General features: G+C 43.9%; 1 protein-coding gene across 1 annotated transcript in view; it reads right to left on the bottom strand.

Annotated features, from left to right (window-relative positions):
• The window catches only part of KCTD8 (potassium channel tetramerization domain containing 8), a 101,511-nt gene extending 91,440 nt beyond the window's left edge, over positions 1-10,071 (bottom strand). The window contains exon 1 of the mRNA XM_075752231.1: positions 9,213-10,071. Coding sequence (XP_075608346.1) covers positions 9,213-10,056 — 844 coding nt within the window. The 5' untranslated portion in view covers positions 10,057-10,071. The remainder of the gene's footprint in view (positions 1-9,212) is intronic.
• Between the last annotated feature and the right edge of the window lie 4,169 nt (positions 10,072-14,240).

The following is a 14,240-nucleotide window of genomic DNA, read 5'->3' as shown; positions in this document are numbered from 1 at the left end:
AAATAATTTCACTATTAAGTTGCAGGAGACTGTTTACAACAAAATGTGACAAGAGTCCCTGAGCACCAACTCATCTCTCTTTGGGAATATTTGTTAATACTACTAAAGGGTAAAACCCAGTAAGGATGAAAAAGAAAAGATAAAAATGCATCTGAAGATTATTGTTGTTTGCTTATATAAAAAATAAAATATATTGACTGTTTTCATTTCTGAATCATATCTTTCTGCTAACGCAAAGCATCTGTATGTATTAAGTACAGTAGAACTGAACGTAAGCTAAGCGAAGACCTGGAATATTTAATTTCATTAATAAAAGTTAATCATGGTGTTGATTTCTCTCTTCTGTTTCCCAACCTGCTCCTCCTCACCCCAAAGACATGTGCACTGTATCTACTTCCATGCATTAGTTATTGTTGCTGTGTGTACTTGCACTTGTGATTGAGTTGTCTGGACTGAGTAATCCACAGTATTTTTTAAAAATTGTTGTAATATTATTCCCTACAAAAGGAAGTACTGTTATTTTTTATTCTATAAGCCACTCCAGTATTCTTTATTCACCATGAGCATGTCATTGGAACAGAGCACAGGTCAGGTGCAGGGCAGGTGACTGGAGCAGCACAAAGCAAACCTGAGGCGCACACAGCCCGGAGGTGGTGGCAGCTAGCCGGAGGCAGGGGCAGTACCCCAGAGACAGCGGGGGATCAGGCATACAGGGAGCAATGAGAAAAGGAACAACTAAATTTTGATCCAGCTACTCTCAGCTGCAAAATGTTGATGAAGGAATTGTTGCACCAGCTGTAACTGAGAGCACTCCTGACGCTGCTTATGGCCAGGCAGACCTCACAGGGCAGGAAACTCTCATTAATGTGACTGTGATATTTACAGATGTGTGGTGAAGACCTGAAAATATTTAGAGATGCGATGATACAAATGGAGAGACACGTTGCAGTAAGATTCACTCTTTAATTTAAATACATCTTCTGAAGCTAAACTGTCAAATTGTAACAAACATGACAAGTTTTATTGCCACAATCTGATAAAATGCAACCAAAATGGAATGACTTTAGTTTCTACGAGTACCATGAAAATTACAAAACATCACTGCTTATCTTCTGCCAGGATCGTGTATACTAGAAACAATTATGAAACCCAATAATCACTTGTGTAGTCTGAATTTCACTTTTATGTGAAAGACTAGCCAAAGACTATTTGCTGCTTCACTCCCAGTGAAGGTTTATCTTGCAGCTGTGAATGGGACTTGAGTGTGAGTTTATTTATATGCTTAATCCCATTTAGGTCAAAGAAAAAAAAAAAGGAAGAAATTCATGGAATAATCATGAATTTATATGAGGCAAAAGCTAAATGTGCAATGGTCAAAATAAAAAACAAAAATCATACAAAATATTTAGAAAAGTACTTAAACTCTGCTGAGAATGATAATTTCATTTTAGACACAGCACTTTTTTCTCCTAACATTTAGTCAATATATGAATTTTAAATAGACTACAAATTACCTTTTCTCAAAAAGAACATGCAGTTTTATCAAGCTGGAGTGAATGACCTCCCCAGAAAATCCATCACGAAGCATGTGATTTGCTAAAGCAGAATGAAGTTTGCCTGGTATCATGGTTTAACCTGGCCAGCAGCTAAAACAACCACACAGCCATTTGCTTATCCCTCACCCAGTGGGATGGGGGAGAGAATTGAAAAGAAAAAGGTAAAACTCATGGGTTGAAATAAAGCCAGTTTAACAGGACAGAAAAGGAAGAGAATAATAATAATGATGATGATAAAAGAATAGACAAAACAGGTGATGCACAGTCTAATTGCTCACCACTCAGAGCCGATGCTAGTTCCTGAGTGCGCTGCCTCCTGGCCAACCCCCAGTTACACACAGAACATGACGTCACATAGTATGGAATATCCCTTTGGCTGGTTTGGGTCGGCTGCCCTGGCTGTGTCCCCTTCCAGCTTCTTGGGTGCCCCCCACCTTCTCGTTGGCAGGGCAGTATGAGAAGCTGAAAAATCCTTGACTGCTTGGCAACAACAAACATCAGTGTGTTATCAACATTATTCTCATCCTAAATCCAAAACACAGCACTACACCAGCTGCTAGGAAGAAAATTAACTCTATCCCAGCCGAAACCAGGACACTTCATAACTTTTTTTAAGGACTTTCCACTGGACTTTCAGTGGCTCAGTTTATAAAAGAGCCATGATTTCAGAGTGCCATTAGTACTCCACCAGCTTTAAGAAATAAAGGTCTTGTGAGCAGAAATGGAATAAAATCATCCTTGGACATAAGAATAACATCTGCTTGGCAGGTTAGGATGTTAGCAGGTATAGCAACTCCAGCTTTTTCAACAATTACACCAAGCCAAATAACCACCAACCAAATAATCAGCCTGGCATGGAAAAGCCCTGCACGCATGACCTTAGTTAACTTAACTCTGTGACAGACTTCTTACATGACAGTGGCATCAAAGTAACCCAAAACTGGAAGTAGAAAAACAGATGAGAAGTCCAGAGCATGGCCGTGCTATTCACTTCTGCAGTGACAGCCAGGATCTGCCTAGTTGCTGAAACAACGTAGGGCAATGCTCAGCTGGCTGCAAGCTGCTCCAGGCACCACATCGATCTCATGGAGCCCAGGACCCTAGAAGTGTGACATGGGTGCACACCACCGTGTACGCTTTCCTTCTTTGCCCATCTAGGTATCTGGCTCACCACAGATCTCGCCTTGAAACTGGTAACACACCAAAACATGATCGATTACTTCTGGTCGCTTTGTTCAGGCCACGCTGATGTTCAGCCTTTCTGCCACTTTGGTCTCTCCCATAGCATATTACTTCCAACATCTGAGAGAACTGCCTGAGCAGTTTTTCATTTCTGGAGACCTAACTTTAAATGTAGAACTGTGGCAGAAAGAGGATAATGTGAGAAGCTATTAACTGCCTCTTGGTGCAATGCTTAGTGAATTTTTGTTCGCCACTCAAGTTCTCATCACAAATTTGGTATTTGCTGCAAAGGAGAAAACCAACAGTGAAATACCAGCCATATCATATTGAGAAAGCAAATATATTGCAAAATACATTTTATTAGCAGTAATGTTTTAATTTTAAATCATGTACCTGGAACAATACAGAAAACTTCTGTAAACATAAATTCTGTGCTTGAACAGTAGATAACTGGAAGTTCATGTTGACAATAAAGAAAAAAAAAATATGATTTGCTGATCCTGCTGTGGAAAAGTAAACATTTCCCTGCAACTACTGTCATAAATCCTTGAAAATGTATGAAGCGATCTGATGCCAAGAAGCAGTTTTCCTGCAAAATATTACAGACCCAGCAAAGTCAGCTCCTCCAACACTGTTACTTTGTTCCCAAGGAATCCACAAGAAGTACAAATCTGGGATAAGAGCAAAATCAGTGTGTTTCAATTTCCTGACATCAGAAATAACAGCTGCTTGCATACAGGTGCTTATTGCTTATCTAGTATTGATCCTGGTATATAATATCAAGGATAGTTGATTTTCTCAGTTAATCTCTAATTTTACTTTTAAAATACTGCACAAACGTTCCAATTCTCAGCTCCAACGTTAAAGTGGCTCTGTATCACAACAAAATTATATTTTTAAGTACTAAGAGCAGAAACTGGATATAATGATTAAAATCTGATAACAAATCATTGTATTGAGTCTTGCATATTTCTACTGAAATGTAAGAAAAATCAAAAGGTTCCTGGCATAGTTTTTTACTGCAGCAGTGTCTTTACACCAGACATTGTTTTCATTATTTATTTATTAAAAAGCTGAATTTGTTCACACTTCTTTGTAATCTCATGTTTTACAATCATTCTCAAATAGTGTCTCTTGGTTAAAATGACGACTAAAATCAGAATAGCAGTTTCAGTAGTCTAGATTATCACACATTATGTCAATGGGTGGCATAAGAAAGCTATTCTCATATTAGTAATTTATCACTGTACACTTTGATTCATCCCTTTACATTCAGGGACATATATTTTGGGAGAATGACAAGATAAAGAGTAGTATATTATTTATTTATTTTTAAACTGTATTAGAGTTGAGCCAGAATCATAAGGCAGAATATCTTGAAGTTTTATGTCAGTTTTCCAAAGCCACAGGATTGCCTACAAAATCTTTCCTTAAAGGGCTTTGCTCAATAGTCCGACCAGAAACAACGTTCCTAGATCTCGGTACTGTCAGAAATCAGAAGCTTTCCTACATTGTGCTTGTGATACTGATTTAACCCTTCATGTCTTCCCATATCACCAAAAATTAGTACTCTAACCTCTGAGGCTCTGATTCAGGCTCAAAGTAAATTGTCCAACTTCACCTTAACATTCCACAAAGAAGCAATACCCTTTGTTTTACTTTTGCTTCTGTCTCCTTTCTTTCCTCAGCCTAGCACGTTTCAGATATATTTGCTCCATATAAAATAGCACAGACATACTCCACGTAGCAAAAAAATCCACCAAATAAGCAGTGATGGATGGAGAGCAGCTTGGCACGGTCACAGAAACCACCTGCAGGACGGCTCTCACAGCACTCTGCCCTCTGAAGAGCAGTTTAGGGTTATCTGCCGACCCACCACCCCCTCACTATCCCAGTGGGATGTTGAACTGGATTTGGCATTCACAGAGCAATTAACATCTCAAAATATTTTATGTATATGTTTGTTCCCCATGTTTCAAGTGTCACCTTCTGTTTTCTCCTTTTTATTGCAAAGACACAAACAATGTCGGTTGGGGTTTTTTGTTGCTGTTGGGGGGTTGGGTTTGGTTTTGTTGTTGGTTGTGGGGTTATTTTCAAAATACCATATTGCTTCCTAAAAGTCCATTGCTTCCAACTGCTTATTCCCCACTGATTATGAAATTATCATCTCTTGCTTACGACAATTTCCACAGCAACCAATGTAATCTCACAATGCTATGACTTCAAGGGGAAAATAAGCACCATAAATTCATGCAAATGTCACCTGTTACAAACAAAAACAGGAGACAAGGAAACAGAAAATGTCACATGAAATGGGAGTGTCAAAACAGAATACATGTCAAAGTTTTTTTTCATGAAGTATTACTGCATTCTTCTTACAATAAACATGTCAGTTCAGCACAGAAAGCTTCCAGCTGAGCACGATGCTCTCAACACCCATAAGTCAGACTGTGTAGCAGATGTTAAATGTAAAATCCATTAAGACCAATTAGGTCCTACAGAAGAAAAAAACAGTAATAGCACGCAGAGGCAATCCTGCGTTACACAACAGTATTGAGAGACAGAGTGAACCACAAAAAAAAAAAAAAAAAGACAAAATCTTAAAAATTTAAATCACACCTTTTCCTCACAAAAAGGCCAGCTAACAGAAGGTCTGTTCTGTTACCTGCAGCCACGTTGACGCAAGGTCTCCTTACCTCTAGTATCCTGTCTTCAACCAGAAGCAACTTTTGTGAAAGCCATCACCTATTGCACACCAACAGGTAATTAATCAGTGGTCCTCTATGGCAGCTTGAAACTAAGCAGCAAAAAAGTTGCAGCCTCTTTCCCAAACTGCATATGCAGTTAATGTGACATTAACTGACCCAAGTCACCCTCACGTGCTAAGGGGAAAGCTTCAATAGCTTAGAGATCCCTGTTAGCCTTCAGGCATGCAGCCAAGCTATCAGGATCAAAAAGGGAAAAGTTTGTGCTACGCTCTGGTAGAGCCTTTTCAATACCACATAAAGAGTCACTCCTTTTATTGACCGTTAAGAGACAGGATTTGTACTAGACACATGGAACGGATCTGTGAGCGCTTTGCAGAACTAAGCCACCAATGCAAGGTGCAAGTTAAATTCTGGCCATGTTGTAATTGCATAGACAAATGAAGCTGTCATTGCGTACATGATAGCTTGCACACCACTGGAGGCAAATAACCTCATGTTTTTATAGGAATTATGCATACTAAGAAGGAAACTCTGTCTCTGTACTTGTCAGAACATGTTGCCAAAGGCTGAAGCATGATTTCCTGGTAAGCGGTTTCAAATGACCTCTGTTTTTTCAATCAGAATTAGTCTGCAATCCATCCCTAGATATTAAGAAATTAAGTAAATACATGTGTAGTATCCAAGGTGAATTTCATCTGCAGTAATGTTTGAAAAAATATAATTTCCATTTTTGAAAAAAAGTGATAGGTGGTCATTTCAACTCAAAATAACTACTGAAGTTTGAGAGATACTAGAAAACAAACCCGAAATCTGTTCCACAATGATCAATTAAAGGCCACCTTTTGCCTTCAAAGATTCCTTAGTAGCTCTCAGTGAGGAACTCATTCAGCTACTCACGACCTAAGGAAATGGGCAGAATGTATATATCCTTATATATTTTTCCAGTTGCTTTGCTATCTACCATTTCTAGTAAATAGATTTGTCCACAAGTCCTCAGGAGAAAAGGTGAAAGAGAAGTTTGTGTGGCTGCTATAGAATTACAGACCAACAACTAACACAGTTGCTGGATGCAGATGCTCATGCTGTGAATAACAAATGCAAATGCAGCTAGGGCTTTTTCCAGTGAAACATAAAACTAGGTTTCTTCTCCGCTAGCACCAAATTAAGTCTCAGGCACCAGCCAAAACCAGAATAGGCTCCCCAAAGTTTTTTGCTTTTGTATTTTTGTCTGAAAGGTACATCCCAAGGTTGGACATTGTTCAAGAGAGTTCTTGCAATCAGCAACCTCCCAACCAAAACTGCCTCATTTCCGGGGTTCATGGGGATATGTGGCAAGGAATAAATTGAAGAATGGTTGCTCTTCTCTTTGTGTATTAAGCTCTGTTTGTGAGTGAGGAAGGAATGGGAAATGCTGTTGGAGAGACTACAGCCAGTAACCCTGACCACTCTTCTCATCCCTGGTGCAGAGCTCTAAGGCTTCCAAGGTTTCCTCTCCCTTTCATGGATTCTTGTGCAGCAGTCGAGCAATGCAACAGCAAGCACCCAATCCAGGGCATTTAATAATAATAAAGTATTGTTTTATCAACGGTCTCCATCAATTGGACATTTAGTTAGTTTAAAAAAAAACAAACAAACACAAAACCCCCCTAAACCCCTAAAGTATTACTTCAAGTATTGTGTTTTGCTTGTTTCTCTTCCTATTTTGGAGATTTTTTAAGTTTTGTCTCCATGTTGCTATTTTCAGAAAAATCTATTTAATTATATGAAAATGTATAAAATCGTTAATCAAAAAGGTTGCTAAATGCATAACAAGCAACCGAAATGAAAATATGTTCCCCATCTTTTCAGCCCACTTTTATCTCAGCCATTTTTTGCACTCAGAAGTAAAAAAACCCAACAAATCCACCCAAAAACATTAGGAAGAAAAAAAATCAGTTAACTGTATCAATTTAAGTAATTAACTAACTGGTTTACTTTTCACAACATCGTAAGCTGGCAGACTAAAAATCAAAACAAAAATGATGATGTACAACATTCAATTCATCCCTGGCATTATTCCACATAAATCAGTGGTATTACACTAGGGATTAATTTGGAACACTGATCTGAATTAGAGCACTCTTCTATACAGCAACCTCATCATAACACACACACACAAATAACCCAAAACACTTCAAGCACCACAAATGCACACAAATAATTATGCACCTACAAATCTATTTCTGAGCAAACAGAACAGACTATTTCATAGTTTTGATACTAACAATAAGGAATTTCTACTATTTAGAAAATCAGTATGTGCATTTTTCTCAGGATATTCAATAATCATGTGAAATATTTGATAAAAGTCCACCCAGAAGAATGTAAAGCTCCGCTACAGCTCAGTTTTTACATATCCTAAGAAAACATGACCAGCAATAGGTTATGCAATGAATCTTCAAAAACTGTTTTAATACCATTTTGAAGATTGATTAGAAGTACTCAAGTCTGCTTGGCAAAGGGTGGTCACCACCCATACAATATACAGCAATGTAAACTATTTAATGAATTTCTCCTCCGAGCAGAAAACCATTCACATTTCCCTCCTCTATTAAACACCATGCCTAGGTCCAGTTTCACACGCAAAACAGGTTGCTTCTGTTTAGCTGCCCTACTGGTGAAGTTAGTTAGAGGCTGCCTCTCCCACCTCACCGCAGAGGCAGGCGGATGCTCTCCCAAAGCATCCCTCCCGCGCTCAGGGAGCACGAGACCACACAGAGGCAGGAGAAGAAAGAAGCGAATGGAGAACACCTCTCTCTTCCACAGGCTTACTCGACTCTGACACATCTGTAACGTTTAAGGCTTCCTCTGCCTTTCAAAGACAAACCTCTGCCAGGGGCTGGTGTTCTCCATCCAGTTGCAGCTTCATTACCTGAAGCCACTGTCCAGCCAGTGCCCCATATAGCACTACATACTTTGCCAGATTGAAACTCATTCGTCATCGCCCAATTTTCCTATTTACGAGTGACCTGAAACCTTTCAGGCTACCCAAAGCCAACTAGCGAAGTTGCTCAGTGTACTGCCTACAGAGCGGTTTATTTTCCTTTTTCCATGTTTTTTTCCACCTTGGAGCCAGACTCTTTCTTGCTCCTCGCGAAGTTGGCTGTGCCCTCACTGCCCCTTCCCTCACGAAGACCGTGCCCAGGCGCAGTGCGCTCACTTGGGAAGGAAACGCAGCGATAAAATATTAAAACCCTTCCTTGCTCGGGGCTCCGCCGTTGCAATCTCTGCACCGCCTGGCAGGGAGGGAGAGCCGCAACCCTCCGCGGCGGAGCCAGCGCTGAGCCCGCACCCCCCGCCCGGCCAGCGGGGCTGGGACCCCTCCCGCCGCCGCAGTCCCCTGCACCGGCACCGGCAGGACGCCCCCCTGGGAGACCCCGACGCGGGGCAGGCGGTGCGGTCCGGGGGGGGCTGGTCCTCCCCGGCGCACACTCGGCAGCAAAAGGTTGGGGCAGCCCCGATTGCTCTAAGGAGCGGAGGGAGCTGCTCCCACGGCATTAGGCAGCCCTGTCCCTCCCGCCCCCCCTGCCATGCACAAAATAAGATTTGAACTGTGGCGGTGACAGCGCCGAAGGAGGGGGTAAAGGGGGCAGCCCCAATTTCACTGGAGCTACATGTTGCTTTGGGACAGCGAGGGGTGGAGTGGGGGGGTGCAGGTGTACTTTTAACTGCACACCGCCGTGCACCCCCGGGGATGGGGGGCGGCAGGGGCGCGGGCAGCACTTACTGAAGAAGATGTACTCGGTGTAGCTGCTCCAGATCTTGTCGTCCCTGTACTGGTTGATGAAGGCGGCGGTGCCGGTGGAGTTGCAAGCGACCATGTGAAAGCCCGCCTCGGAAAGCCGGTCGAAGGCTTGCTCCAGGTAGGTGAATTTGAGGTAGAAGCGGGAGGTGTACTTCTCGGGGGGGCGGTCGGGGTCGCGGCTCTCGTTGAGGGTCTCTCCGAAGACCTCCTTGGCCAGGGCGATCCTGCCGCACACCATGATGCGGGCGACGCGGCGGAACTTGGCGTCCGCCTGGTTGTCCCGCACCGTGGTGTAGGAGCCGCGGTAGCCCACGGTGAGGAAACCCGAGCGCTTGTCCAGCGCCGCCCGCTGCAGCCGGTCGCTGCTGCCCTGCGAGTTGCTGTCCTCCAGGTCGCTCTGGCAGCCCTCGTCGTTGAGCGAGCTCTGCTTGGTGACCTTGGGCGACAGCAGCTTCACCAGGTCGCCCAGCTGGAAGTACTCGGCCTCCCGCAGGAGCCGCTCCTTCTCGGGGAAGTGCTCGGGCAGCGCCAGCTGCTTGTCCCGCAGGTAATCCAGCACGTACCTGAAGAGGAAGCCGTCGCGGTCGATGAAGAAGCGCGCCCGGCTGTCCCTGGGCAGCTGCCGGGCCGCCGCCGGGCCGCCCCGGGAGGGGGAGAACATGGTGGCCAGCGTGCTGTCCGGGACGCTGAGCAGCGTGGAGTGCCTCGTCACGTACACCTGGCCCCCCACATTCAGCTCCACCACCTCGGGGAACGGCGAGCCCGACGGCCCCGACACCATGTCGCTGATGGGCAGGATGCTGCCGCCCGCCTCCTTCAAAGCCATGGCTGCGAGCGGGCGGCCGCGAAGGAGGGTCTCCCTCCTAAAAAAGGCGGCCTCCCTCCCCTCCACCCACCCCACCCCTCCCCTCCTTCTCCTCCTCCTCCTCCTCCTCCTTCTTCTTCTTCTCCTTCCCCCCGCCGCCCGGCGCGCCCGGAAGCGCCTGGACGGAGCCGCTGCTCCCGCCGCCCTCCGTCACGGCGGCGGGCGGCACAGCCCCGGGAGCGACGCCGGCCTTCACCTGCCCCGCGGCGCCCCCTCGCTGCCCCGGCGGCGGGACGGGACAGGCGGGGCTGCGGGCTGCGGGCTGGGCTGCCCCGGCGAGACCCGACCCGAGCCGACCCGAGCGCTGCCCCTGCCCCGCCTCGCCCGGCAGCGCGCTCCGGCGGCGGCAGCGGGGGGCGCGGGGGCCTCAAGGCCGAGCGGCTGCCAGAGCCGACTGCCACTTGGCAAAGCGCTGCCGCGCTGCCAGGCTCGGCCCAGGGAAGAGCCAAGCCCCTACCTCGGCTCCTCCCCTCGGCTGGGTGGCTTTTTTGGTTCGCTTTGGATTTTTTTTCCCCCTTAAAAACCTCCCAGCCTCCCCCAAATCCCTCTGCCTCTGTCACTCCGGTCGGCACTTGCAGAGCGAGAGAATGATGGTCGTCCGTCCAAAAGTAGCATCCGGCAGGATGCTTGTGACAGCGTTTTTCACCATCTTCCCTGTATCAGCATGCCTTTACCATGAGGGAAGGAAGAGATTTAATTGAGGGCACAAAAGAAACCAGTGTTCAGCTGTGCTGGTGGTAGAAATCTAACAGGCCCTGGTGGGACACAAATGCTGTATTTGATGTCCTGCTGCTTCGCTGGGGCACGGCACACTGGGATCTTGATTTTCAGAGAAGCTTGATGTGCTCTCTAGCTTGACAATGGGATTGGAGTGATTCAGAGCAGAAAAGAAAGTCAGCTGCCATTAGGATCCAAATGCCAGACACATTTTGATTTGGAGCACGTTAGCGTCTGGATTCTTGGCCATGAAGCAACTAAATTTGTACTCTATTTAAGGGGTAGATTTTTAAATTTTTATTTATTTGCTTTTAGCCGGACCCGCAAGTCACCTGCATCCAGATTTCTGATGCATGTACTTTCAGGCTGTGCTGCTGGAATGTATTAGAGCACAGACTTGTGCCCATGTGTTGGATGAGAGATGTACGATTGCTCTTGCCAGCAGAAACCGTGGCGCAAACCTGCGTTTCTCTGACAGATCCAAGTGTGACTCTGTGGTGCTGGGTGGTTCAGGCATGTTAACACTTTAACTTTGGTTTTTATGATCCCTTAAAAAAGTTAAGGTTTTTATGATCCCTTAAAAGTTAAGGTTTAAACCCTTAATTGTGCCACACAGAGACACAGTAAGGCCAACTTATTCTTCATTTAAACAATGTCACTTCAGGCCCAGGGGTAAAAGTCATCAGTTTGCAGGCAGATGCAGTTGCAGCCTTACCTCCTCACTGGTGTGTGGTGATCAAGAAAACCAGTCATCCAAAGCTTAGTCACATTCTTTAAACTACTCGTGTAGACTTCTCACTTTCAAAGCACTAACATAGATGTCTCTACAGCACTTCACCCACCTATCTGAGATACTTCTTTCAAGGTGAGATGAATCAGTCTATGGCGCTACCTTTTTCCCTCCATTTGCCATTGACAAACCCTAAATCTACGTTTAGAGAGAACTCCTAGCTTTACATGGCTCATGTTAGGGGAGGCATATCCACCACCCACTCATTGGGTGGGGAGTGTTGGAAAGACTGAGCAAAGACTTCTAGAAAACTAGGTAAATTGTGCCTCAAACATAAGAATTATGTGGGAGCGAAAGGGCTTCTAACAGAGAACAAATGTGCAGGAAAGATTTCTGCAGTGCCCCTTCTCAACCACTTACTGAAACTGATAAATAGTTTTAAAAATGAGGATGACTGCTAGAAACTAAGCAAAATTCTCTCTCTTTCCATGGTTATTTTGTTTGAAATGCTCTTAAAGGTCAGAAAAATCATTCAAACTGCTGTGCACCAAGAAAGCAGGGCATCATTGTTTATTGACCATTTTGTCATATATTTCTTGAGGCTCAAATCCTTAAGGCACAAGAGGAGACAGTATTTGTTGTCTTGTTCTTGCCTGCAGGGGATATTGTTTCTCCTAAGGATTCAGTTGAAATATTTCTGCTGATTTCTAAGAGGATAGATTTCACATCCACCCTCTTCTGTGTAATACGGAATAATAGTTTGCCCATGTCTAAGACAACTCGTGCCAGAGCGCTGCATGGCTGTGACACTGCAGCATTGCACTGTTGAGCAGCATTGAGCTACTGCCATACCCGGTGCGGTGCCATTAGCAAGGGGACAACTGCATTTCTTTCTCATTCCAGAAGCCCATGGCCCCAGCAGAACTGTATCTTAAACCTTCTCTCTAGTGACCTGTGTTTGTAAGGATATGTGTATATGTATATTTAACGATATGTAGCTTGAGAAATGTTAGAGTGAGATCATTTACTACATAGGAATGCCCAAGTTTGGCAGGTTGCATAAAAGTCATGCATAAAATAAATGTTAATATATTACTTGGGGAAAGAAGAAATTTCTCAGGATTATCAGTGAAAGAAGGGAGAATCAGTGCTTCATTCTTTCTAGGCTCAACAGCCATTGCCTGAAGCACTTGAGAAATCCTTATACCAAATGCTTGCAGTCACTTTTGTATTAAGGTCCTGTGTGCTGCCTATTATTTGGTCAGCTTATGGTTTCCTCTGGGAATATGTATATGCTAGGCCCAAACATTTGTTTGAATTGATGACAAAGGTAATTTTTCATGAGATCGGGCAGAAAGAACATATTTGTGCTCTGTAGGGTAAGCAGCATCTTCTTACACGCTTACATTATGTGTAGTGCAACAACGTCCTGCCGTGCCATTTGAGCGAAGTCTAAGGCCAGTACAATGGAAACAAGTAATTCTGCAAGTACATAAGTAATTATCCTTAAGCTTCACATACGTGAGGGCTTTTGATGCTTAAAGCACAGAAAAAAACTGCAGATGAAATCTGCCATGATCTGTTTCCTTATCTGTGGGACTGTTTTGAGGTAGGGCTGAAGACTTCATGTAAAGGAGAATTTCCTTTGGAGATTCTCTTAGATTCCAGATTATACACTGGTGCAAGCAACAGGTAGCAACAACAGCAGCCTGGAGGGGCACAGGCAGGACATCTTCCTCAGCAAAAAACTTCTTTTCATTGTAGTCCTTCCTGCCCTGGAGTCAGTCAGGTTTGACCAGGCTACATGATAAATCTAGACTTAGCTGAGAGGATCATGCAGAGAGAGGGGGAAACAACAGAAAGGAGGGTCAGGAAGATCATCCAGACCACATCATGTAGATCAACCAGGTCATTCTTATGAAAAATTCATATAGATAAAAGCATGCATTTACTGCTGCTCAGACTGTCCAGTTATGAAATGGAAATTAGGATATAAGGAATTAATACATTTCCTTGGCTTATTGCTTAGTCAGGTTTTGAGCTGATATACCTCGCAAAAGGTAACTTTTTTTTACATTTTAAAAATGTTTCAGTAATCTCTTGTGAAATTTTACTCGGTAAAAACTGTTAAGACATTTAGGGTTTCTGAGGAGAGAAGTGGAAGTGAGAGCTTCCTTCACAAGAGACTTGCTTTAAAGACACACTTCAGCATTACTTAAAAACAAAAAAAGTGTTCACTAATACAATCCAAGGTGATTCCTGCCATTGCAGTCTTATTTTTTACTGTCACTGGATAACATGAAATGAAGGATACATAACCACTTTTCAAATTAAATTGTAAAACACATCTTATTTCCCTGCTGAAACTGAACAACAAAGTAGAGGATAATGTGTAGGCGAAGAACAAACACTGAAATTGGACACTTAATCAGAGGTTCTTAGAGAGAGAGTGATGACAATTCTGTAATCCCGACAAGTGAATAAATTAGGTGATTTTTTTTAGTAAGGAGAAGATTCTTCTGGCAGACTCCCAGGGAAGTCAAAGGGAATTGTTCCTTTGTCCTGAATTGCAGGATCAGGCAGGAAGAGTAGTTCATCATGCAGAAAAAGTTCCAGATGATTACTATGAGCAGGTCTGCAATAATTACAGAAATCACCTAATAAGCATTTAAGATGATTATGTTGTCTTTCAAAAAGT

The sequence above is a fragment of the Balearica regulorum genome, chromosome 4 (assembly GCF_011004875.1).
Source record: "Balearica regulorum gibbericeps isolate bBalReg1 chromosome 4, bBalReg1.pri, whole genome shotgun sequence".
NCBI classification, from domain to species: domain Eukaryota; kingdom Metazoa; phylum Chordata; class Aves; order Gruiformes; family Gruidae; genus Balearica; species Balearica regulorum.
Note: the sequence above shows the minus strand (reverse complement) of the source record. Positions and strands in the feature narration are given on the sequence as shown.